Consider the following 25,645-nt stretch of genomic DNA (forward strand, 5'->3'; position numbering starts at 1 on the left):
TGCAGCTATATCGTGAGAGCGTAAGATCGCCAGTGTCCGTCTTCCATACCCCTTAGTTTCCTGCCATTCATTGTATAAGTCCAACTGGTTTGCCTTTCCAAATGTTTTACCTCACGTTTACATAAGACCATAAGACCATGGACATAGAAACAGAATTAGGCAGCCCAAGAACCTATCAACCTCTGCTTTAAATATACCCAATGACTTGGCCTCCACAGCCTGCTGTTGCAATGAATTCCACAGATTCACCACCCACTGAATAAAGAAATTCCTCCTCATAAATGGACAATTTTCTGAGTCTGAACCTTCTGGTGCTAGACTCCCCTACTATAGGAAACATGCTCTCCATATCCACTCTATCTAGGACTTCCAATATTTGATAGGTTTCAATGAAGTTACCTCTCATTTCTCTAAACTCCAACTAGTACAGCCAAAGCCATTAACTACTCCTCATAAGTTTACCCTTTCATTCCTGGGATCATTCTTGTTTACCTCCTCTGGACCCTCTCCAATGCCAGTGTATCTGTCTTTGGATAAGGGGCTCACAACCCTCCAAGTGCTGTCTGACCAAAGTCTTATAGGTCCTCTGCATTTGATCCTTGTTCTTATACTCAGTCCTCTTGAAATGAATACTAACATTGCATTTGCCTTCCTCACCACCGACTCAACCTGCAAGCTAACCTTTAGGAAATCCTGCATGAGGACTCCCAAGTCCCTTGCACCTTTGATTTTTGAATTTTCTCCTTGTTTAGCAAATAGTCTCCGCCTTTATTCCTTTTACCAAAGGGCATGACCGTACATTTCCAAACACTGTATTCCATCTGCAACTTCTTTGCCCATTCTCCTATTCTAAGTCCTTCTGCAGATTCTCCGCTTCCTCAGCAGTGCCTGCCCTCCAGCTGCCTTTGTATCACCCATAAACGTTGCCTCAAAGCCATCAATTTTGTCATCCAAGTTTGTGACATATAACGTGAAAAGAAGTGGTCCCAACATCAACCCCCTGCCTTACCTATATTGAAACCCATTTGCCATTCCTTTCTCTACTTCCCTAACTGATGAAGATCCCACAGTAATCTATGATAACTTTCTACACTCTCAACAGTTCCTTATTTCACTTCATCCACAAGCTTACTGCTTTTGTCCTTTGCATTTGCACCCAAATAATTTTTATAAGTAACAAGGGTTCCAACACTGACCCATGCAACACAGCACCAGCCTCCATTCCAAGTAACAACCTTTTTAATCACCACACTCTGCTTCCGATCTCTGAGACAATTTTGGAACCCACCTCACTCTCCCTGGGTTACATGTGTTTTAAACTTCCAGATCAGCCTTCACCTTGTTGAAGGCCTTGCAAATGTCCAAGTAGAAAAAAAAATCCACTGCTCTACCTTCAGCTACTTTCTTAGTTACCTCTTCAATGATTAAAAGTTTCATCAGGCATAACGTTCCATGCATAAAACCTTGCCGACTCCATTTAATGACACTGTCGATCCAAATGCTGTTAGATCCTGTGGACCAGAGTAAAGCATCTGGAACATAGCTGGACAGCAGAACCAAGTGTTGAAATGTTACAATTTAATTGGAATATCATTTGTTGCACATTTTAAAATGGAGGCATTAAACTTAGGAGAAAGCAGTGAATAAGCTGAAACAGGACAGAACACGGACCACAGATTGTCAATGACCCCAAGGACCTGGAAGAAAAAATATTCCTCAAATAACTCTAAATCCCCTGCCAGTTAATTAAAACCTCTGGTTATACACAGCCAAGGGGAAATGTTTCTCGTTAACTATTCTTTCTATGTCCCTCATAATAAACACCTCAAGCAGTTCCCACTTCAGCCTCCTCTGATTCAAATAGAACGTGCCAGACTATGCAATCTTACCTTATAGTTGAAAAACTCCTTCTCGGGCAACATTTTGGTGAATCTTCTTTCCAAATCAGATCTTTCCTGTAAGATGATGACCAATTAATACTTGTACCATAACTTCTCTGCTTTAGTTCATGTTTAAATTCAGTTGTTCCATCTGTGGCAGCTTTGCTCTCAGTTGCCCGGGCTCCGGGCTCTGGAATTCTTTCTACCTTTATTTCTTGAGCTGCACACCTTCCTTTTTTGACCAAACTTTTGGTCATCTGTCCTAGTAGCATCCCATGTATCTTTTTCTTCAAATGATAATTTTGTCTACGATGATTTTGCATAAATGATATTGTGTAGTTTATTTTAAAGGTGCTGTATGTCTCATTTTCAATATATTATTGTTAATCGAATGCCTTTAACATCCAAAATATCTTTTTTCCAGAATTAAGGTGAGTGTTATCAATAAATTAACAGAAGGTCTTTACTCCTCTTGCATTCGTCCCAGTCACTGATAGTGATCTCCAAAATCCTTGGCCTCAGACTTTGGGATCCACATACATTCAATAGCCACTTTAGAAGGTGCAAATATCACATCAGCCAATCATGTGGCAGCAATTCAATGCATAAAAGCATGCAGACATGGTCAAGAGGTTCAGTTGTTGTTCAGACCAAACATCAGAATGAGGAAATGAATTTGATCTAAGTGACTTTGACCGTGGAATGATTGTTGGTTCCAGGTGGGGTAGATTAAATATCTCAGAAATGGCTGATGGCCCAGGAATTTTGCACACAACAATCTCTAGAGTTTACAGAGAATGGTACGAAAAACAAAAAATAGAAAATCCAGTGAGGGGCAGATCTGTGGGTGAAAACACCTTGTTGATGAGAGGGGTCAGAGAAGGATGGCCAGATTGGTTCAAGCTGACAGGAAGGTGACAGTAACTCAAATAACCACGCATCACAGCAGCGGTGTGGAGAAGAGCATCTCTGAATGCACAAGACCTTTGAACATTGAAGAGGCTGGGCTGCAGCAGCAGAAAACCATGAAAATAGACTGAGTGGCTACTTTATTAGGTGCAGGATTCCATCGAGAAACACCACAACTACAACTAATTCACAGTCAATCCTGAGAGATGTCCGTCAATAATACAGATGTAACTTTCTAAGCAGAAGGATTGAAAGATTATTGGGAATTGCAATACATATTATTTGACCAGCAATTATTATAAACCCTGTCTTTTTCTCATTATTCAAACCATTTCAGGTGTAGGTATGATTTCCAGGAAGCCATTTCACAGGCAAAGTGGAAGTTTCAGACTAATTTAAAATCAACGAAGAATGTTTGACAGCTGTGGCAAGGCTTGAACGCTATCACCTCTTACAAAATGAAATCAAGTGACATAGGGTGACAACAGGACTTCGCTTCCAGATGATCAAAGTGACTTCTATGCTCACTTTGACCCTGAAAACAGGGAGGAACCATCACGAACTCTCACAGCCTGTGATGACTCTGTGATTTCAGTCTCTGAGGCTGACATGAGAGCATTCTTCAGGAGGGTGAGCACACAGAAAGCATCCAGCCCAGATGGGGTCCGTGGCTGGGTACTGAAGACCTGTTCTGTTCAGCTCGCTGGAGGATTCACTGAGCTCTTTAACCTCTTGCTTCAGCAGTCTGAGATACCCACCTGTTTCAAACAGGCTTCAATTATACTGTGGTGCCTAAGAACATGGCCAGCTGCCCCAATGGCTAAAGTCTAGTAGCACTTACATCCACAGTGGTGAAGTGTTTTGAGAGGCTGGTGATGAAACATATCATCTCCTGCCTGAGAAGCAACTTGGATCCACTCCAGTTTGCCCACCGGCACAACAGGTCAACAGCAGATGCCTTTTCATTGGTTCTTCACTCAACCTTGGAACATCTGGGCAGCAAAGAAACATACATAAGGATGCTCTTTATCGACTACAGCTGGGCATTTAATACCATTATCCCCCTCAAAACTTCAAGACTTTGGCATCAATAGCTCCTTGTGCAATTGGATCCTCGATTTCCTCACTCACAGACTCCAGACAGTTCAAATTGGCATCTCCTCCACAATCTCCACCAGCACAGGTGCACCACAAAGTCTACTCTAGTGGTTTTATACTAGAGACTGTGTGGCTAAGCACAACTCCAATGCCATATTTATGTTTGCTGATGGCACACTGTCCTTGGCTGAATAAAAGGAGGTGATGAATCAGCAAATGGGAGGGAGATGAAAATCTGGCTGAGTGGTGCCACAACAACAGCCTCCTACCCAAGACCAAGAGGCAAATTATTGACATCAGGAGGAAGAAACTGGAGGTCCATGAGCCAGTCCACATTGTAGATCAGAGGTGGAGAGGGTCAGCAACTTTAAATTCCTCAGTGTTATTATTTCAGAAGACCTGTCCTGGGCCCAACATTGTAAGTGGAATTACGAAGAAAGCATGGCATTGCCTTTACTTGCTTCGGAGTTTGTGTAGATTCAACATGACATCTAAAACTTTGAGAAACTTCTATAGATGTGTAATGGATATTATATTTACTGGCTGCATCGCAGTCCGGTATGGGAACACCAATTCCTTTGAAAATAAGATAATGCAAAAGATATGGCATGGCCCAGCCTACCACAGGTAAAGCCCTCCCCACCATTGAACACTTCTATACAAAGTGTTGTTGAGGAAAGCAGCATCCATCGTCAGGGCCCCTTGCCACTCAGGCCATGCTCTCCTCTCACTGCTGCCATCAGGAAGAAGGTACAAAAACCCAAAGAGTCACACCACTGGGTTCAGAAACACTTACTATCTCTCAGCCATCAGACTCTTGAACAGTTATTACCCCTCAACTGTCAGGCTTTTGAACCAGAGGGGATAACTTCCTCAACTTCACTTGCCCCATCTCTGAACTGTTGCCTCGCAATTTCAAGGACTCTTCATCTCATGTCCTTGATATTATTTATTTCTCTATTTGTTTGTTTATTTATCATTTGCACAGTTTGTTGCCTTTTGCACACTGGTTGTCTATCGTTTTGGGTGCGGTCTTTCATTGATTCTATTATGGTTATTGGATTTAATGAGTATGCGCACTAGAAATCAAATCTCGGAATTGTATAGTGTGACATATATGTACTATGATAATAAATTTAGTTTGAACTTTGAGATTGAACTTCTTTTGCCAGAAGTCATGTATGGCATCCCCTGTCATTGTCCCCATGACCATTGTTCCTTTAAAGTGGTCATGAAGCTCAACTTCAATAACAGTTTAAAATATCTTTCTTAAGAACAGCTTTTAAGCGGCTTGCATGCAAGTCATCTTTCCAAGAACTCAGACACAGTTTTTTATTGTGCTAATGATATTTTTCTAGGGTTGTTCTGAACTTTGGAGTCTAACCTCCAATTCCTCAATACTTTCAGGTTGATAAATCTCATTGATTTATAAGTTAAGTGCAACTTCCATCAACTAACTGGATGCTCTTTACCTTGTTGCAGGTTGTAAAGATGATGATTGTCGTGGTTTTGACCTTTGCAGTTTGCTGGCTGCCCTACCACTTGTACTTCATCCTGGGGAGTTTTAGCCAAGACATCTACTTTAAAACATATATCCAGCAAGTGTACCTGGCGATATTCTGGCTTGCCATGAGCTCCACCATGTACAACCCCATCATTTACTGCTGCTTAAACAACCGGTGAGTGCAAAAAAAGTTCAATGGTAGGAAGGTCACAGAAATAGAGAGCCAGATATTTGAGCACATTGAGATACAGATCAGTGATCAGGCAGGAGCAGACAGATGGATAGGAGCTGATAGGCACATGGGCCCATCATCTAGATACCTGGGCCAGACAATTGGGTGACTAACAACAACAACAGCAACACAAACTGGTAGCAAGACTAGAGTAGGTGAATATACAGATAAAGAATATTTATTTGTTTGCATGAGCCTCCATTAAATGGATGCTCTGAGGAATGGTAAGTTGTCCATTGCTGGTCACATACTTGTTAGAATGTGTTGCTACCACACAGAATATGCCACTGGATGCATGAGGTCAGCTCCCAATGTAAGTCTTTTCCAACCATAAGAAAGCAATTCTGCCCCAAGACCCCAACAGCTGGTGAAGCCCCATCCCCGGTAAAACTGGGTATCAAGGCTGGGTTCAATGATCATTACAGTAAGCTCTCACATAGAGGAGGAATCAATTCGTAATCTGGGGGCCCAGAGTGATCGTCAAGGCAGGAGACAACGTATTTTGGTATGTTCCAAAACAATCTCTGCTAATTTCAATATTTTGATTCCTAGCTGGCTTACTCTTGCAATGCTGTATAGGATAACATGAACATTAAGATTATCTAGTATGGGGAATGTACGATTACGTTTTGAGGTGAAGTAATTCCTTGAATAAAAGTTAATTGAGGAATAAAACAAAAGTAAAGACAAATCTGAAGAATATGAACTAATCCCGTTCAGGCATTCCATGTCAAAATGAGAACTTGTATTATTTATAACACATAAAGACTTGACTGGTGGTCCCAGCAGCTATAGTGATACTGCTGTGGGAATATGAAGAGACTTTGAAAAAAAGTTCAAAACTTTATCATGGTTGTAGTCAACTGTAATTTCTGCTTTGAAGGTGAAATAACGCTTTCACTAGAGTAGAATGTCAGAAATAAAATATCTTATTAGCTTTCTCTCACTCAAACTTTACCTTGCCCCCTCCATGGTTAACCAAAAGGTTTGCCAACAAAAGAAGAGTAAAATGAGCAGCAAGTGCATTTTGACAGATGACTCATGTTTGCAACAACACGTGTCTGCCTCCGGTGCTCCTAGAATGCTGACGAGTCAGTTCTCGGCTGATGAGAACAGGGAACTTCGAATGACATAGGGAACAGAAGTTAGTATTGGGATGTTCTCAGTGAAGATCTTGGCTTTACATCATAGAGTCTTAACCTCCAAGCATACACATTGTATTGAAAGGACAGGCAGGTAAGCAAAAGGTGGCTCTGTTGGTAAAAAATGAAATTAAATTCTTAGAAAGAGGTGACAAAGGATCAAAAATGTAGAATCCTTGTGGGTAGAGTTAAGAAACTGTAAAGGCAAATAGAGCCTGATGGGGATTATCCAAAGAAAAGCCAGGATGTGATATAAATTACAATGGGAGATAGAAATGGCATGTATAAACAGCAATGCTATGATAGTCATGGCGTTTTCAGTATGCAGGTAATTTGGAAAATCTAGTTGGTGCTAGATCCCAAGAGAAGAAATTTGAAAATGCCTATGAGATATCTTTTTAAAGCAGCTTATGGTTGAGTCCGCTAGTGAAATGGCAATTCTGGATTGGTTGCTGTGTAATGAACCAGATTTGATTAGGGAGCTTAAGGTAAAGGAACCCTTTGGAAACAGTAATCATAATATGATAGAATTCAACTCTGTAAAGGAAATTACAGAGGAATGAGAGAGGAACTGACCAAAATGGATTGGAAGGGGACACTAGCAGGGATGACGGCAGTAGAGCAATGGCTGGAGTTTCTAGGGGCAATTCAGAAGGCGCAGGGTAGATACATCCCAAAGACGAAGTATTCTAAAGGGAGAACGAGGTAACTGTGGCTGACAAGGGACAGTTATAGCAACCATATATAATATGGTTGTTATAATATAGCAACCATTAGTGGGAAGTTAGAGGATTGGGAAGCTTTAAAAAAAAAACAGCAAAAGGCAACTAAAAACAACCATAAGGAAAGAAAAGAAGGTGGAAGAATTTAAGTATTTTGAGTCAGTCTTTACCGTGGAAGACACTAGCAGTATGCCAGAAATTCGAGAGTGTGAGGGGACAGAAGTGAGTGTAGCTGCCCGGAGAAGATGCTTGTGAAACTGAACAGTCTGAAGGTAGATAAGTCACCTGGACCAGATGGACTAAACCGCAGGGTTCCGAAAGAAGTAACTGAAGAGACTGTGGAGGCATTAATAATCACTAGATTCTGGAATGGCTTCAGAGGACTGGAAAATTGCAAAAGTCACTCCACTCGTTAAGAAAGGAGGGAGGTAGAAGAACAGAATTTATAGGTCAGTTAGCTTGGCTAAACGATTGGAAAGATGTTAGATAAAGATTATTAAAGATGGGGTTACGGGGTACTTGGAGCCACATGATGAAATAGGTCAAAGTCAGTATGGTTTCCTTAAGGGGAAATCTTGCCTGACAAATCTGTTTGAATTATTTCAGGAAGTTACAGGCAGTCAGACAAGTGGATACTATTTACTTGGATTTTCAGCAGGCCTTTGACAAAGTACTTCAGATGAGGTTACTGATGAAGATAAGAGTCCATGGTACTACAGGAAAGATGCTAGCATGGATAGAAGATTGGCTGACTGGCAGGAAGCAAAGAGTGGTAATAAAGGGTGTTTATTCTGATTGGCTGCCGATGACTAGTGGTGTTCGTAGGAAGAAATACAGATCCCTTTGTTATATGTCAATGTTTTGGAGAATGGAATTGATAGCTTTGTGGACAAGTGTGCAGACATTATGAAGGTAGACGGAGGGGCAGGTAGTGTTGAGGGAGCAAGGAATCTGTAGAAGGGCTTAGACAGATTGGGGGAATGGGCAAAAAAGAGGCAGATGGAATATAGTAGAGGGAAGTTTATGGGCGTGCACATTGATAGAAGGAATAAAGGCAGAGCTGTTTTCTAAATGGGGAAAAAATTCAAAAGTCAGGACTGCAAAAGGATTTGGGAGTCTTTGCACAGGCTCCTTACAGGTTAACTTGCCAGTTGAGTCAGTGGTGAGGAAGGCAAGTGCAATGTTGGCATTCATTTTGAGAGGACTAGAATATTAGAGCAAGAGAACAAGGGAGCAAGGATGTAACGCTGAGACTTTGTAAGGCTGCACTTGCAGTATTGTGAGCAGCTCTGGGCCCCTTATCTAGGAAAAGATGTGCTGACAAAGGAGAGGGACCAGAGAGAGTCACGTGAGTGTTTCTGGGAATAAAGGGGTTAATGTATTTGGAGTGTTTGGTGGCTCTGGCTTGTACTCATTGAAGTTCAGAAGAACGAGGGGGAAATCTCATTGAATCCTATCGAATATTGAAAGGCTTAGATAAAGTGGATGTGGAGAGGATGTTTCCTGTGGTGGGTGAGTCTAGGACCAGAGGGCACAGCCTCAGATTAGAGGGATGTCCATTTAGAAGAGAGATGAGAAGGAATTTCTTTAACCAGAGGGTGGTGAATCTGTGGAATTCATTGTCATGGATGGCTGTAGAGTATATTTAAAGTGGAGGTTGATAGGTTACTGATTAAGGTTTTGTTGAGAAGGCAGGAGGATGGGGTTGAGAGGGATAACAAATGAGCCATGATTTTAATGGCAGAGAAGACTTGATGGACCAAATAGCCTAATTAAGACCATAAGATATAGGCGCAGAATTAGGCAATTTGGCCCATTCAGTCTTCTCTGCTTTTTCATTGTGGCTGATCTATTTTCCCTCTCAGCACCAATCTCCTGCCTTCTCCCTATATCCCTTCATGCCCCGACTAATCAAGAACCTATCTCTCTAATCTATCTAAGCACCCTGTTCCTATGTCTTATGGTTTAATGATTGATATTGCCTATGTCCTCCAACTCAGAAATTGTGACAGATATTACCAACTGCATACCTTCAAGCATTAGCTTGCTCTAGAAGACAGGGTGAAGAGGAATCCCAAGGGCTTCTACAGATCCATTAAGAGCAAAAAGACAGCAAGGGACAAAATTGACGATCAGTGTGACGATCATCAGCTCTTTCACAGAGCTGAAAGAATTGGGGGATATACTATGTGGACTGTTTACATCTGGATTTATTTAGGAGACAGCCACAAAGTCTGTAGAAGTGAGACAAAACAGTAGTGATGTCATGAACCATATATGGATTATAGAGGAGGAGATGCTTGCTGTCTAGAGGCCAATTAGGGTGGATAAATCCCCAAGTCTTCATGGGAGAAGCCAGAGAGTGACAGAAGCTTCTCTGACTGGAGACTTGTGACTAATGGAATTCTGCATGGATTGGGTAGGCTGCTGTTTGTCATCTATTTCAATGATCTGGATGAGTGGTGGATCAGCAAATTTGTGGATGATGCTAAGACTGGGAGTATAGTGGGCAGTGTGGAAGGCTATCAAAGCTTGTAGTGGAGTTTGGACCAGCTAGAAAATGGAAGTTGGAATTTAATGCAGAGAAAATTTACACTGATGTTACTGGGACTTGAGGACCTGAGTTATAGGGAAAGGTTGAATATGTTAGGACTTTATTCCCTGGAGCGTAGAACAATGAGGGGAGGTTTGATAAAAGAATACAAAATTATGAGGGGTATAGAGAGGGTAAATAAAAGCATTATTTTTCCATTGAGGTTGGGTGAGAAGACAACTAGAGGTCATGGGTAAAAGTGAAATATTTGAGGAGAACGTGAGGGGGAGCTTCTTCACTCAGAGTGTGGTGTGAGTGTGGAATGAGCTGCTAACGGGAGTGGCAATGTGGGTTTGATTTCAAAGTTGAGAGAAGTTTGGACAAGTACATAGATGGGAGGAGTATGAAGGACTGTGGTCCAGTTGCAGCTCGATGGGACTAGGCAGAATAACAGGTTGTCAAAGGAATATTCCTGGAAACTACTGTAGATGAGTGTGTCTCACATCATTGGTAAGGAAGTTAATGGGGAGAATTTTTCAGGATAGGATTCATGAGCATTTGGAAAACCATGGCCCAATTAGGAACAGTTGGCATGGCTTGTGAAGGGAATTCATGTCTTACTAATTTGTTTGAGTTTTCTATGGAAGTGATGATTGAAGGTAGAGCTGTGGGTGGTGGCCTACATGGATTTAAAGAGGTGTTTAACAGGGTTTCACAAAGCAGGCTCACACAAAAGATGAAAATGCATGGATTCATCATGACTTGGCAATTTGGATTCTGAATTGGCTTGCCCATAGAAGACAGAGATCGATGGCACCTATTCTGGCTGGAGGTCTATGACTATAGTACTCCACAGGGATCCCTACAGTGACTGTTCATAATATAGATGTGGATGAAACTGTAGAAGGGTGGGTTAGTAAGTTTACAGTGATACTAAGATCAGTGGTGCTGTGGATAGTGTAGAAAGTTGCCAAAGGATACATCAGGATATAGGTCAGTTTCAGACATGGGCAGAGAAATGGCAGATAGAGTTTAATCCAGCCAAATGTGAAGTGTTGCACTTTGGGATATTATATTTAATGGGACAGTGCACTGTTAATGGCAAGACCTTTAACAGAGTTAGTGTGCAGAGGGATCTTGGGTCCAAGTCCATAGCTCCCGAAGGCTGATAGTGTGAAAAAGATGGCACTACTTGTACATCTTAAGAATATTTTTAAATTATCTGTTAGTATTATTGTGTCAATATTATTGTATGTGCAGTATGTGATATATGTACTGTGTTTTGCACTTTGGCTCCAGAGGAACATTGTTTTATTCAACGATATTCATGTGTCTGGTTGAACGACTATAAACTTGAACTTGAAGTTGACATGGCACGCTTGTTTTTAGTAGTTAAGGCACTGACTTAAAACAGCTGTAGACGAGTGTGTCCTCAGACTCATTCAGAGTCTGCCCCAACCAGAAGCCCCAGATGAACATGAGATCGGTAATCTGCTGAGGGCCAGGTCAGAGGCATTCCAGTCTGGTGACCAAGACAGTTACAAGAAGTCCAGGTGCAATCTCCAGAAAGCCATCTCAGTGGCAGTTCCAGACTAAACATAAATCAAGGAACGGCGCTCAACAGTTCTGGCAGGGCTTGAATGCTATCACCTCTTATAAAGTAAAATCAAGCAACAGAGTACCTGGCAAAGTACTAAAGACCTGTGCTGATCAACTGGCTGGAGTGTTCACTGAGAACTTTAACCTCTCACTTCAATAGTCTGAGGTACCCCCCTACTTCAAGCAGGCTTCACTTATACCAGTGCCGAAGAATGTGGTGACCTGCCTCAGTGATTATTGTCCAGTAGCACTTGCATCCACAACGATAAAGTATTTTGAGAGGCTGGTGATGAAACATACTAACTCCTGAGAAGCAACTTGGATCTGCTCCAATTTGCCTAACGGAGCAAGAGGCCCACAGCAGATGCCCTCTCATTGGTTCTTCGCTCAACTCTGGATATGTACATACACACATATATCAGGATGCTCTTTATTGGCTACAGCTTGGCATTCAATACCATCACCCCCTCAAAACTAATTAATAAGACCTTGGCCTCAATATCTCCCTGTGCAATTGGCTCCTCAATTTCATCATTTGCAGACTCCTATCAGTTCAGATTGATGACATCTCCTCCTCGATCCTCATCAGCACAGGAGCACCACAGGTCAGCGTGCTTAGCTCCATGCTCTACTTGCTTTACACTTATGCCTGTGTGGCTAAGCATGGCTTCAATGGCATATTCAAGTTTGCTGATGACTCCACTGTCACTGGCCGAAGTAAAGGTGGTGACAAATCAGCATTTAGGCAGGAGATTGAAAATCTGGCTGTCTGGTGCCACAACAACCCCTTACTCAATGTCAGCAAGAGCAAGGAGCTGATTATTGACTTCAGGAGGAGGAAACCAGAGGTCCGTGAGCCAGTCCTCATCGGAGGATCAGAGGTGAAGAGGATCAGCAACTTTAAATTTCTTATTGTTATCATTTCAGAGGACCTATCCTGGGCCCAGCACGTAAGTGCAATTACGAAGAAAGCACAGCAACATCTCTACTCCCTTAGGAGTTTGCAAAGATTTGACATGACATCTAAAACTTTGACAAACTTCTGTAGATGTGTGGTGGAGAGTATATTCACTGGCTGCATCAAAGCAGAGTATGGAAACACCAGTGCTCTTGAATGGAAGGTAGTGGATACAGCCCAGTTCATCTCGGGTAAAGCTCTCCCCACCATTGTACACATCTACATGAATCATTGTTACAGGAAAGTAGCATCCATCATCAGGGACCCCCACCACCCAGCACATGCTTGCTTCTCACTGCTGCCATCAGGAAGGAGGTACAGGACTCACTCCACCAGGTTCAGGAACAGTTACTACCTCTCAACCATCAGGCTCTTGAACCAGAGGGTTGACTTCACTTGCCCCATCATTGAAATGTTCCCACAACCTATGGACTAACTTTCAGGGACTCTTCATCTCATGTTCTTGATATTTATTGCTTATTTATTTATTATTGTTATTATTTCTTTTTGCACAGTATTTGCACAGTCTGTTGTCTTTAGTACACTGGTTAAACACGCAAGTTGCTTTGGTCTTTCATTGATTCTATTATGGATTTATTGCAAGAAAATGAATCTCAGGTTTGTATATGGTGACATATATGAACTTTGATAATAAACTTTCTTTGAACTTTGACTTCAAATGTCAGGAAGCTATGTTGCAGTTTTACAAAATTCTGAAGTATTGCATTGATTTCTGGTCACCCCATTATACATAGGATGTTGAGGTTTTGGGAAGGGTGCAGAGGAGATTTACCACACTGATACCTTCATTAGAGGAAATCTGCTATAAGCAGAGATTGGAGAAACTTGGGTTGTTTCACCTGGAGCAGTAGAGGCTGAGGGGAGAACTAATGAACACTTATAAGATTATGAGATGCATAAATAGAGTAGACGTGGTATTTTTCACCCAGAGTTAAAAATTTACTCTCAGATTATTCAATACTCAAGAAAGTGCCAAGCTGTGACTTCCAGTGAGATTGTGGCTTTGTTTTAGTTGTTTGTAGTGTTTTTTTCAGGTTTGTGGGGATGATTTTGGAGACAGAGAGGGGGGTTAGGGGTTAGGTTAGAGTTTTAGAGACAGGGCTGTGGGGGAATCAGAAGAATTAGCAAACAGGTCTGAGTGTGAAGTCCAAGTCACTTCTCCACATTCGAAGGACAGTCAGTGGCACGGACCAGTGTGGATGAAGGATGGTGGCTCCCCCAGGGTTAATGAGTTGACAGTGAATTCCAGAGTTGGAGTTCTGTGAGGGCAGGCCGTACGAGTTCCAAAGGCCCACTGGGTTCGGGAATTGGTGAGGCCAGATTTTGAGGCCTAGTGTTCAGGGTCCCATCATTAGCGACTCTGGAGTTCAAGGCCTGGTTTTGAGTGATTGGTGGATCCTAAGAACTGAGGACCGAGGTTTGAATCAGAAGTCTCGAAGCTGATGCCCAATGGCCGGAGTCCCGGGTCTGCGGATGTCTGCGAATTGAAGAATACGTACTGTCTTGGGGTGCATGGGGGGAAAGGGAGGAATTCAGGCTTGTTTTGCTGTTGTTGTTTTGTTGTGTTCCATATTGTCTGCTGAACATCTTGGGCATCCTTCGTTGGCTCTGGAATGTATGGTGACACTTGTGGGCTGCCCCCAGCACATGTTAGGTGTGTCAGGTGTTAACGCAAATGATGCATTTCACTGTGTTCTTCAATGAACGTGAAACTAAACTTGACTTTTGATTCTTCAATCTTAACATGTCTAACACCAGAGGGCATGCACTTAAGGTGAGAGGGAATAAATTTGTAGGATTTTGAGAATAAAACACGCAAGTGTCATTTTATGTGTCTAACAAAAGCCGCAGCCCATTACCAACTAAACCAAAAGCAGTTGCCTTACACTGACATCATTATGTCAGACATTGTCTCTTAAAGAGAACACAACAATTCAATGAAGGTGTTTGTGAACTATCTAGAACAATTTCTATTATGTCATCTTTTATGTTACCCCTACAAGTTTAAAGGAGAAGTGCAGGGCAAATTTTTTACACAGAGGGTGGTAAATGTTTGGAATGTGGTGGAAGTAACTACAATAGGAGGGTTAAAGAAACTCTTAGATAGGCAGGCGAATGTGCAGAGAATGGAGGGATATGGACATTATGTAGTTAGAGGGATTACCGGTAGTTTAGTTAGGCATTTAGTTACTAGTTTCCTTTGTTTGGCAGGAGAGTGTGGGACAGTTCTGTGCTGTACTATGTTCTGTATACAGAGAGATCTAAGTGTTCTGCACAAATCACAACATATTAGCAGAAAGGAAAATGTCATAATTATATGAGGACTTGAGTTCAGAAATAGAGAAGTGTTGTTACGATTGTTACTGGAGCAGGGTACAGTTTTGTTGCTCTCATTGAAGAAGAAAGCTGTCCAAGAGAGATTCATTTGGCTTTCTCCTGGGATAAGCTTCTTCACCAAAAAAAAAATCTATATAATACAGAATTTAAAAAAATAAAGGTGATCTGACTGAAAATATACAATCCTTAAAGGGTATGATGGACTAACTATCAAGGTGTTTCCATGAGTGGGGGCATCTCAAACAAAGGGACATAGTTACAAAATCATTTAAAACTGGTGCATGCAAAAAGCACAGTGGTGAATCGCTGAAATTACCTACCCTGGAGCTTAAAAGAGCATGTAGATCAGGGAATTGACACAGAAGATGAGGTAAAGCCTAGAGCAGATCTACCACGATCATTCTGAACAGCAGGGCAGGAACGAGGGGCCGAGGGGCCTGCTCCTGCCCCTATTTTCTCAGTCATGACTAATGCTGACTGAAAAATGTAGAGCCATTCACCCAAGCTTGGCACAGTAAATAAAGTATCTGGTAGTCTGAAGTTTCAAAAGGACATCAGCAGATGGAAATGAGCAAACAAAACCGTGTTTAATGTTTAACTTCGGGAAATGGATCTGATGGAGTTTCTAAATGACGAGAAGCCAGGGACTGTGAAAGAGGAAAGAGGTACAGTAGCTACTGTTCCCTCTCAGCTGTGCAGATGCGTGGCCGCACAGTCACTGGAATGTCCTCGCGCACATAGCCTTTGTCACTACGCAGCTGGGATTGGACGCAGCTCGAAAAAGTTTACAAACGTAAAGTATTTTCTTTGTTGTACTGTATCTCATCATACCCTTCAATTAATAAATAAAATCAAATGTATGTGGTTTTTCAATTTTCATTCTAAATATTCATAGGATGCATACTACAAAAAAAATTCATTTAAAGTACTGTGCAGTTTACAGGCCATGTAAAAAGTTCCTGCTCAGAGCAATGGTTGGTTCGTGCAGCTGTAAAAAATTGAGAGGGAACATTGGCTGTGCCCCAAATATATAACTCATAAAAGGTAGCGACCTTGTACACAGATGTTGGATAATTTGAATGGTCATGGAGTCATTGAGTAATAGAACATTCCGGCACAAAAACAGGCGTTTTGGCCCATCCAATCACAAACAAGAGAAAATCTGCAGATGCTGAAAGTCCAAGCAACACACACAAAATGCTGAGGGGACTCAGCAGGCCAGGCAGCATTAATGGAAAAGAGTACAGTCGACGTTTCGGGCCGAGACCCTTCAGCAGGACTGGAGGAAAAAAGATGAGGAGTAGATTTCAAAGGTGGGGGAGGGGGGTTGGAGGGAGGGGAGGGGAGGGAAGGGAGAAACACAAGGTGATAGGTGACACTGGGAGGGGGAAGGATGAAGAAAAGAGCTGGGAAGTTGATTGGTGAAAGAGATACAGGGCTGGAGAAGGGGGAATCTATTAGAAGAGGACAGAGGCCATGGAAGAAAGAAGAGAGGGGGAGAAGCACCAGAGGGAGGCAATGGGCAGGCAAGGCGATAAGGTCAGAGAGAGAGAGAAAAGGGGGATGGGGAATGGTGAGGGGGGGCATTACCGGAAGTTTGAGAAATTGATGTTCATTCCATCAGGTTGGAGGCTACCCAGACGGAATACAAGGTGTTGTTCCTCCAACCTGAGTGTGACCTCATTGCAACAGTCAAGAAGGCCATGGATAGACATGTTGGAATGGGAAGTGGAATTAAATTGGGAGGTCACCGAGAGATCCTGCTTCTTCTGGTGGATGGAACGTAGGTGCTTGGTGAAGATGTCTCCCAATCTACGTAGGGTCTCACCGATACACAGGAGGCCACACTGGCAGCACCGGACACAGTAAATGACCCCAGCAGACTCCTAGGTGAAGTGTCACCTCACCTGGAAGGACTGTTCTGGGCCACTTTTCAGGTCGGAGGAGCAACAACTTCTATTCTGTTTAGCTAGCTTCCAAATTGATGGCATGAAAATTGATTTCTTCAACTTCTGGTAAAATTTCCTTCTCTTCCTCCCCTCTTCTGTATTTCCCCATTCTAGCCCCCTCTTAACGTTTCTCCTCACCTGCCTTTCACCTCTCCCTGGTGCCCCTCCTCCTTCCCTTTATCCCATGGTCCACTCTCCTCGCCAGTCAGATTCTTTCTTCCCCACCCCTTTATCACCTCTCAGCTTCTTACTTCAGCCCACCTCCCCCACCTCACCTTCTAGCTTGTGCTCCTTCCCCTCCCTCTATCTAATCATTCCCCCTTCCCTTCCAGTCCTGATGAAGTATCTTGGCCCAAAACATCAACTGTTTGTTGATTTCTATAGATGCTGCCTGACTTGGACCTCAATCCCTCCAGCATTTTGTGTGTGTTGCTCTGGATCTCCAGCATCTACAGGATCTCTTGTGTTTATGACCTGCAAAAGCTCTTGTGTTTATCTCATTGAACAAGCTGGTGAAGAAATGAAAAGCCCAAGGTAGAGCAACAAACTGCATCCAAAGTTGGCTCAGAGGCAAAGAGTAAAAGATAACAGATGAAGGATGTCTTTGCAACTGAAAGGTTGTTCATCTGTATATTTGCAAAAGTCCAGAGCTTGTTAGATTTAAATAGAGGAATAAAATCTAGAAATTTGCAAACAACACCAACACTGGCAATGTGGTTGACAATAAAAGACAAAGCTTTAGGCTGTAGAAAGGTTCACATTGTTTCATCAGTGGGGTAGAAGTATGGTGGATGGAATTTACCTCAGAAAAGTCAAAGTCAAAGTAAACATTGATTTTTTTGTCTTATGCACAAGATGCAATGAAAAACTTACTTGCAACAGGATTTATGGGCACAGGGCAACATATAAGAAAATCATGGAGCTAGAACAAAGCCAGGGCATACACTAATGGGCAGATACTGAGAGTTTGGGAGGAACAAAGGGACCTTGGAGTGTATTTTAAAGGTAGTTAAAAACATTGAGTAACTGAAGCATAGAATATAAGAATAGAGAGGTCAGGTATAATGCACAATCAGATAGGCTGGGATTGGTGTCTTTGGAACAGAGAATTCTATCAGAAGCATCAATTGAGGTCAATGCCATTATGAGTGGTCTAGATAAGTTCTCAATATTCTGATTTCTTCAGTAGACATGTCAAAAAGCTCAGGGTGTAGGATATGATATCACAGGATATTATATCAATGTACCAGTACTTCAGAGACCTGGAACAACAAATCACAAACCTGAGTTCAAATCCCACCATTGGCAGCTGTGGCATTTAAATTCAATCAATAATTTGGTATTAACGGAAAATATTGTTGAGAAAAATGTTGACTGCCTGCTTGTTGTAAAATTTTGTCTGATTTTCTAACGCCCATCAGAGTAGGAAATCCATTGTTGCTCCTTCTGGCCCATCTTTGTCTCCAGACTCATCAATGTGGTTGCCTCTGAAATGGTCAAGTCAGTCATGGACAATGAGGAATGGGCAATAAATGCTGATCTTCCCATTCATGGTCAGATCCTGAAAAATGGATAGGATTAAATGGGAGATGAGGAAAAGCCTTTTCAATCAGTCGGACAATAAGAGGCAAATAAGCCACATTGCGTTTCTAAAGTATTAGGTTGTGCCCTTGATGAGACATGCCCTTCAGAGTATGGATAAAGCACTCAAAGTTGGGATTATGTTGGGTGACTATTCATGAACTGTCGAATGCATTGGGCTGAATGGCCTCCCTGTGTTGTAGCCTCTGTGTAACCTATTCTCTCCCACATGTTCCTTAACTCCACCCTGAAACTCCAGTCGCCCATCTACACCAGGGACTTCACAGTGGCCAATTAACCTAGAATCCAGCTTGTCTTTGGGTTGTGGGAGGAAACCAAAGCCCCCAGAGGAAACCCATGTTGTCACAGGGAGAACATACAAACTCTGCACTGGATGGCTTGAGATGGGTAGCAACTGCATGTGCTACTGTGTTCCAGCAGAAGATGAAGAAAAGATCTAAATAAGTTTTTGAAAATAATCAAGATATTTCAAGTGGCAAGGGTCCTGAACAAGGAGAGGCAGCCTTAAAAGTTAGGCTAGGCTATTAAGAATTAATGTTACCAAACATGTCCCAGAATTTCACAAAGGATAATTGCAATCTTAATCTCCCCTATAATTCATTTTTCTTTTTCTGAAGGACTGTGTCCCAGTTTAGGAATAAAAGACATCTAGAAGGACTTCAGTGAACAATAGCTTGTGAAATAAATGTATAAATGGAAATTGATAGTGATGAGTTGAAGTGTGCCTTAAATGGCAACATTATAAGATGCTCTGGGATTTCTGCTGCTTTGGTATTTATACCAAATTCAATAGAGAGTTCAAATATTGGGTTTCTCTAACAAGAAAATATTGGGACTCATCTGGGAAAAGATGTTGGATTTTGCAGTACTTTAATAAACACTATTTTACTATAATTTCCCAGATTTCGCATCGGATTCAAGAGAGCTTTCCAGTGTTGTCCTTTTGTACAATTCAGTAGACATGATCACCAGGAGCTAACAAAAACAATGAGCTACCGAATGACTCGAAGCAGCACTTACACCACCAGCAAAATGGAGACAATGGTCACCAGTCACAGCAGTACAAATTGTGATGAAACAGAGGAGACAAAGGGGGAACTCTTCAGCTTTGGAACTCATCTTTAATCGATGCTTTGTCCCCAAAGGGTTGATAGCCTCTTTAAGAAGGTTATGAAACATGACTCCCATGTGGATCCATCTTCATCACAGATATGGACAACCAAATACAATTCCAGGATCTCAATGCTCCAATTCTGATTCTGCTTTCTTATCACGGGTCCTGACACTCAGTTGTAAATCCTGAATTGTTGGATCTTGGTCCCCTCCTCCTTCAGACTGGTTCCAAATACTTTTCTCTTTGTTCTCAATTTTCTCACTCCAACTCATGATTTCCAATCCTGGTTTGCAGTAGTTTGGTTTACATCCAAAATTGATTGTACACTAAGAAGTAAGGGTTCCATGAGCTTTCAACAGAGCTTTGGTGAACCAGCAATTGACAGCAAGGTTTCTGATCCTGGATCTGATCTCTCTGATCCTGCTTCTTGATGTGAAGATTCTGGATTCTGAAGCATCCCCATTCTCATTGCTGACTCCGTGATCATCGCTCCTGAACTTCACTCATAATTTGCCAAAAGCTAAAATAAAACTGCATATTGTGGAAATCTGACAAATGCAAAAATCTGACAATTATGCGGCAGAGAGAAAATCTGTCAACATTTCAGGTCAACAATCCCTCATCAGACCGAGGAATGGAAATGGAAGATGTTTTAATTTGCATCAAAAGGGAGATGAAGAGACCAAGGAGAATGGGGATGGTAATGTGGAGATCATGTGAGGCTAGGTGAGAGAAGTGATGCTTCTGCCAGCAGTGAGAGAGGCTGGTTAAGGTTACTGACAGAGAAATAAATTGGAGACAATTGAAATCTGAGCAGGAAAGAAAGAAGGACAATGAAGAACAAAGCTGGAACTGTCATCTACATACCAGAGAAGCATCAACCTGTAGATATTGGAAACATGAAATATAAAGAATTAATGCTGGTTACTTTTAGTATAAACTGGAAAGGGTTGTTCTGTGAAATTGTTGTATTCAGTGTTGTATTTAGTCCTGAATCTCAAAGTCAACAATGTTCCTAGTCAGAAGATGAAGTCCTGTTCCTTAAGATAATGTTGAAGGCCAAATGCAGAGAGGCCAGTGTGGTAATAGATGGAGAATTAAAGTAACAGGCAATTAGAAGCTCAAATCACACTTGCAGTCTGAATGGAGGTGAACCAATATATGTTTGGAGACCATATCAAACACGGTAAACCGAAGTGAGTCCTTCACCGGGAAGGGGTCTTTGACTCTTTGGATAAGGTGTGTGTGGTACCTCATCGCCGTCCTTTCCAGATTTCCACTGGACTCTCCCCTCTGCAGTTCCTGGCTCTTTCATCTGCACCAACACTCATTCCCCTACTCACTGCACCCTCCTGTACATGGCAAGCGATGAAATATTGACACTTCTCTGACACTGTATGCCAGACACTTGAGAGTGTCAGGGGGCAGAATTGAGTACAGTTGCTATCACTAAGGGAAAGATTCTTGGGAAAGCTGAATGATTTGAAGATGTGGAAGCATTAGTAATGATCTTTCAAGAATCACTCAATTCTGAAAAAGTTCTAGAAAACCGGAAAATTGCACATTTTCATTCATTAAGAAAGGAGGGAGGCAAAAGACAGGAAATTATAAGCCAGTTAGCCTGACCTCAGTAGTTGGGAAGATGTTGGAGTCTATTACTAAGGATGAGGTTTCAAGATATTTGGAGGCACATGACAAAATAGGCTGAAGTCAGCATGGTTTCGTTAAGGGGAAAACTTGCCTGTTAAATCTGTTGGAGTCCTTTGAGGAAATAACAGGCAGGATAGACAAAGGAGAGTCAGTGAATGTTATTTACTTGGATTTTCAGAAGGCTATTGACAAGATGCTGACATGAGGCTGCTAAACAAGATAAGCTAAACAAGAGCTCATGGTTTCACAGGAAAGTTACTAGCATGGAGAAAAATTAGCTGAATGGCAGGAGAAAAGGGGACCTTTTACGGTTGGCTTGGGCTGCTGGTGAGTAATGGTGTCCCATAGGGGTCTGTGTTGGGACTGGTTTTATTTTACATGTACATCAATAGTTTGAATGATGGACTTGATGGCTTTGTGCAGTTGATGGCCAAATTTGCAGGTGGCACAAAGATAGATTGAAGGGCAGGTAATATTGAGGAAGTAGGAAATCTGTAAAAGACAAATGGAATAGAGTGCAGGGAAGTATATTATCATGAACTTTAGTAGAAGGAATAAAGGTGTAGACTATCCTATAAAGGTGGAAAAATCAGAAATCAGAGGTGCAAAGGGACTTGAGATTCCTCGTGCAGGATTTCTCTAAAGACTAACTTGCAAACTGAGTTGGTGGTAAAGAAAACAAAAGCAATGTTAGCATTCATTTCAAGAGGAACAGAATATAAAAGCAAAGATGTCACACTGAGCCTTTATGAGGCATTGGTCAGACATCACTTGGAGTATTGTGAGCAGATCTGGGCCCCTTGTCTAAGAAAGGATATGCTGACATTGGAGAGGGTTAACCCTGGGGATGAAAGGGTTAACATATGAGGAGCATCAGATGATTCCGGGCCTGTACTTGCTGGAATTTAGAAGATTGTGGGGAATATCACTGAAACCTATTGAATATTGAGAGGCCTACATAGAGGAGACACAGAGAGGAGTTTTCCTATAGAGCAGAAGTCTCGGACCCGAGGGTACAGCCTTAGAATACAAGTACATTCCTTTAGAACAGAGATGACGAGGAGTTTCTTTAGCCAGAGGGCGGTGAATCTGTGGAATTCATTGCCACGGGCAGCTGTGGAGGCCAAGTAACTGGATGTATTCAAAGCAGAGGTTGATAGCTTCTTGATTAGTAAGGACATCAATGGTTACGGGAAGAAACAAGGCAACTGGGGTTGAGAAGGGTAATAAATTAGCCATGATGGAAAGGTGGGGCATATTTGATGGCTGAATGGCCTAATTCTGTTCTGATATGTGTTGGTGTTATTGTTTTAAAGCTTTTCAAAAGACCATAAGACCATGCTGCTGGGGTCTTCCATAGTGAAGATTGATGCAAAATAGTTATTAACTTCATCCGCCATTTCTTTGTACCCTATTTCTACCTCTCCAGCATTATTTTCCTGCAGTCTGATAACCACTCTTGCCTCTCCTTTACTCTCTATATATCTGGACAAACCTTTGGTCTCTTCTTTTATCTTATTGGCTAGCTTACCTTCAGATTTCATCTTTTCTCACCTTATGGCTCTTAGTTGCCTTCTGTTGGTCTTTAAAATCTTCCCAATCCTCTAAATCCCCACTATTTTTGGCTATGATATATACCCTCTCCTTTCCTTTTATGCTGCCTTTGACTTCCCTTGTCAGCCACAGTTGCCTCAGCCTCTCTTTAGAAAACATCTTCATCTACATATATATCGTGTGTCTTCCGAATTGCCCCCAGAAATTCCATCCATTACTTTTCTGCTGTCATCCCTGCTAGTGTCCCTTCCCATTCAACTTGGCCAGCTCCTCTCTCATTCCTCTGTAATTTCCTTTACTTCACAGCATAGGTTCCCCACCTGGGTTCCATGGACCCTTTGCTTAATGGTATTGGTCCATGGCATGAAAAATGGTTGTGAACCCTTGCTTCACTGTTATACTGATGACTTTACCTTCTTCTCAAACTCCAAGGTGAATTCTATCATATTATGATCATTGCCTCCTAAGGGTTCTTTAACCCTTAAGGGTTCATTACACAACACAACACGCAATCCAGAATTGCCTTTCCCCTATTGGACTCTGCCACAATCTGCTTGAAAAGCCAGGACATAAGCATTCTACAAACCCTCTCTCTTGGGATCCAGCACCAACCTGATTTTTCCAAATCTACCTGCACCCAGCTCCAGCAACTTTTCGATCTCAAATTCCCCAGCATGACTCACACTATCCTCTGCATCCTTCTCTGTGGTACTAACACAAAATAATAGTTTAGAATATTGCTTATATCCTTTATTTCCAATCATACTTTCCATCCTATGTCCTTGAGTGTTTGTACTCCCTCTTTAAATGCAAATATAAAATGTCTTGGGATTCTCTTTAATCCTACTTGCCAAGGGCATTTCGTGGCCCCTTTTGAACTTCCTTGGGTGACGGGGAGGAGATATGTCTCCACCAAAGGAGGTTTAAGGTGCTTCTTTCCTCCACTAGTTTGGTGGTCACTCTTGGGCAAGGTGTAGCACCTACTTAGCCCCCGCCCATCCTGATCAGGGTCACCTAATGCCAGGTGGTGGGTGGTGGTATGGGCAGCTGGTGCATAACACAAGTCCTGGTTATGCGACCACTGATGCTGGGCAAACAAACTCTGAGGAGTATTAATAATAACTAGGGTCACCCATCATGTAAAGACACTGCCCAGGAGAACGTAATAGCAAACCACTTCTGTAGAAATATTTGCCAAGAACAATCATGGTCATGGATAGAGAAAAGAGTAAGAATAACAGCATGAAGGGAGTCTTCCACACAGGTAGATTAAAGACAGATGGAAGATCATAATCGCCCACATACGACACAGCACATAATAATCTTGATGATTGAAACTTCCTAGCTTGATCTGTTTCCTGCTATCCTTATATTCCTCAAAGTCTCTCTCTGATTTTAGTTTCCTGAATCTTAAGAAGGCTTCCTTGTTATTTTTGACTAAGTTCCTAAACCATCTCAATTATCCAAGATTCCCTTACCCTTCCATCCTTGTTCTTCCTCCTTACTGGATCATGCCAGTTCTAAGCTCTGTTTGGCTAGTCTTTAAACAACTCCCACAACAATGGAACTAGGGATAGTCCTTACAATAGTAGAGGAGGTGCTGGATGTCTTCAAAGGTATGAAGTTACACAAATCTCCAAGGGCCTGATCAGGTTTATAGAACTCTGTGGGAGGCTAGACAAGAAATTATGGGAGTCCAGGATGAGATGTTGGCAGATTGAAGGGTAGTGAATATTGTGTCTTTTTCAAAAAGGGTGGCAAAGAAAAACTTGGACCAGAAAGTTTAACATCGGTGGTATTGGAGAGGGTTGTGAGAGTTCCGATCTGGAAAGACAGAGGTTGGTCAGGGATGGTCAGCATGGCTTTGTGCAGAGAAGATCATGTTTTTATGAACTTGAATGAGTTTTTTGATGATGTGACCAAGAAAGTCAATGAGTACAGGGCAGTAGACAAGGATTACATGAACTTCAATAAGGTCTTTGATAAGGCTGCTCTGGAAGGTTAGATACATGGAATGCAGAGAAAGTTGGCTAACTGAATACAAAATTGCATTGATGGTAGAAAGCAAGGGAGATGGTGGAAGGTTGTTTCTCGGACTGCAGGCCCATGACTCGTGGTGGACTCATTGTTTGGTACTAGCTTATTGTTATTTTTCATCTATATCAACAATTTGGATAAGAACGTACAAGGCATTATTTACAAGTTTGTGGATGACACTAAAATAAAGTGGTAAAGTGGACAAAGAAGGAGGCTATCAGGAATTATGGGGGCTCTTTATGAGCTGCATAAGTGGATGAATGAATGGCAAATGAAGCTTAATTCAGGTAAGTGCGAGGTGCTGCAGTTTGGAAAGATGGGATTTCACAGTGAATGGCAGGGCCTGGGGAGTTTTGTAGAATAGAGGGACCTTGGGAGCATTAGTTCCATTTTCACTGTACAGCTGCAGTTTGGAAAGATGGGATTTCACAGTGAATGGCAGGGCCTGGGGAGTTTTGTAGAATAGAGGGACCTTGGGAGCATTAGTTCCATTTTCACTGTACAGCTGCAGTTTGGAAAGATGGGATTTCACAGTGAATGGCAGGGCCTGGGGAGTTTTGTAGAATAGAGGGACCTTGGGAGCATTAGTTCCATTTTCACTGTACAGGATTCCCTAAACGTGGAGTTGCAGGTAGCCGGGGTGCTGAAGAAAGCTTTTGACATACTAGCCTTCATAAGTCAGAACACTGAGTATAAAATTGGGAGACCACTGCTGAGGCTATACATGAGTATTGTGCTCAGTTTTGGTTTCCTATTGTAGGAAAGATAGTATTAAACTAGAAAGAGTGCAGAAAAGATTTACAA

General features: G+C 42.1%; 1 protein-coding gene across 2 annotated transcripts in view; it reads left to right on the forward strand.

Annotated features, from left to right (window-relative positions):
• The window catches only part of tacr2 (tachykinin receptor 2), a 71,166-nt gene extending 47,888 nt beyond the window's left edge, over window positions 1–23,278 (forward strand). Inside the window, exons 4-5 of one of the 2 annotated variants that reach the window (XM_073027164.1) lie at window positions 5,370–5,566; window positions 19,389–23,278. In XM_073027164.1, the coding sequence (XP_072883265.1) occupies window positions 5,370–5,566; window positions 19,389–19,611 (420 nt within the window). In that variant the 3' untranslated portion in view covers window positions 19,612–23,278. Of the gene's footprint in view, window positions 1–5,369; window positions 5,571–19,388 lie in introns of those variants that run through there. The other variant, XM_073027165.1, reaches the window with a different exon arrangement.
• Window positions 23,279–25,645: the final 2,367 nt, after the last annotated feature.

This window comes from Hemitrygon akajei, chromosome 23, assembly GCF_048418815.1.
Source record: "Hemitrygon akajei chromosome 23, sHemAka1.3, whole genome shotgun sequence".
In the NCBI taxonomy this organism is placed as follows: domain Eukaryota; kingdom Metazoa; phylum Chordata; class Chondrichthyes; order Myliobatiformes; family Dasyatidae; genus Hemitrygon; species Hemitrygon akajei.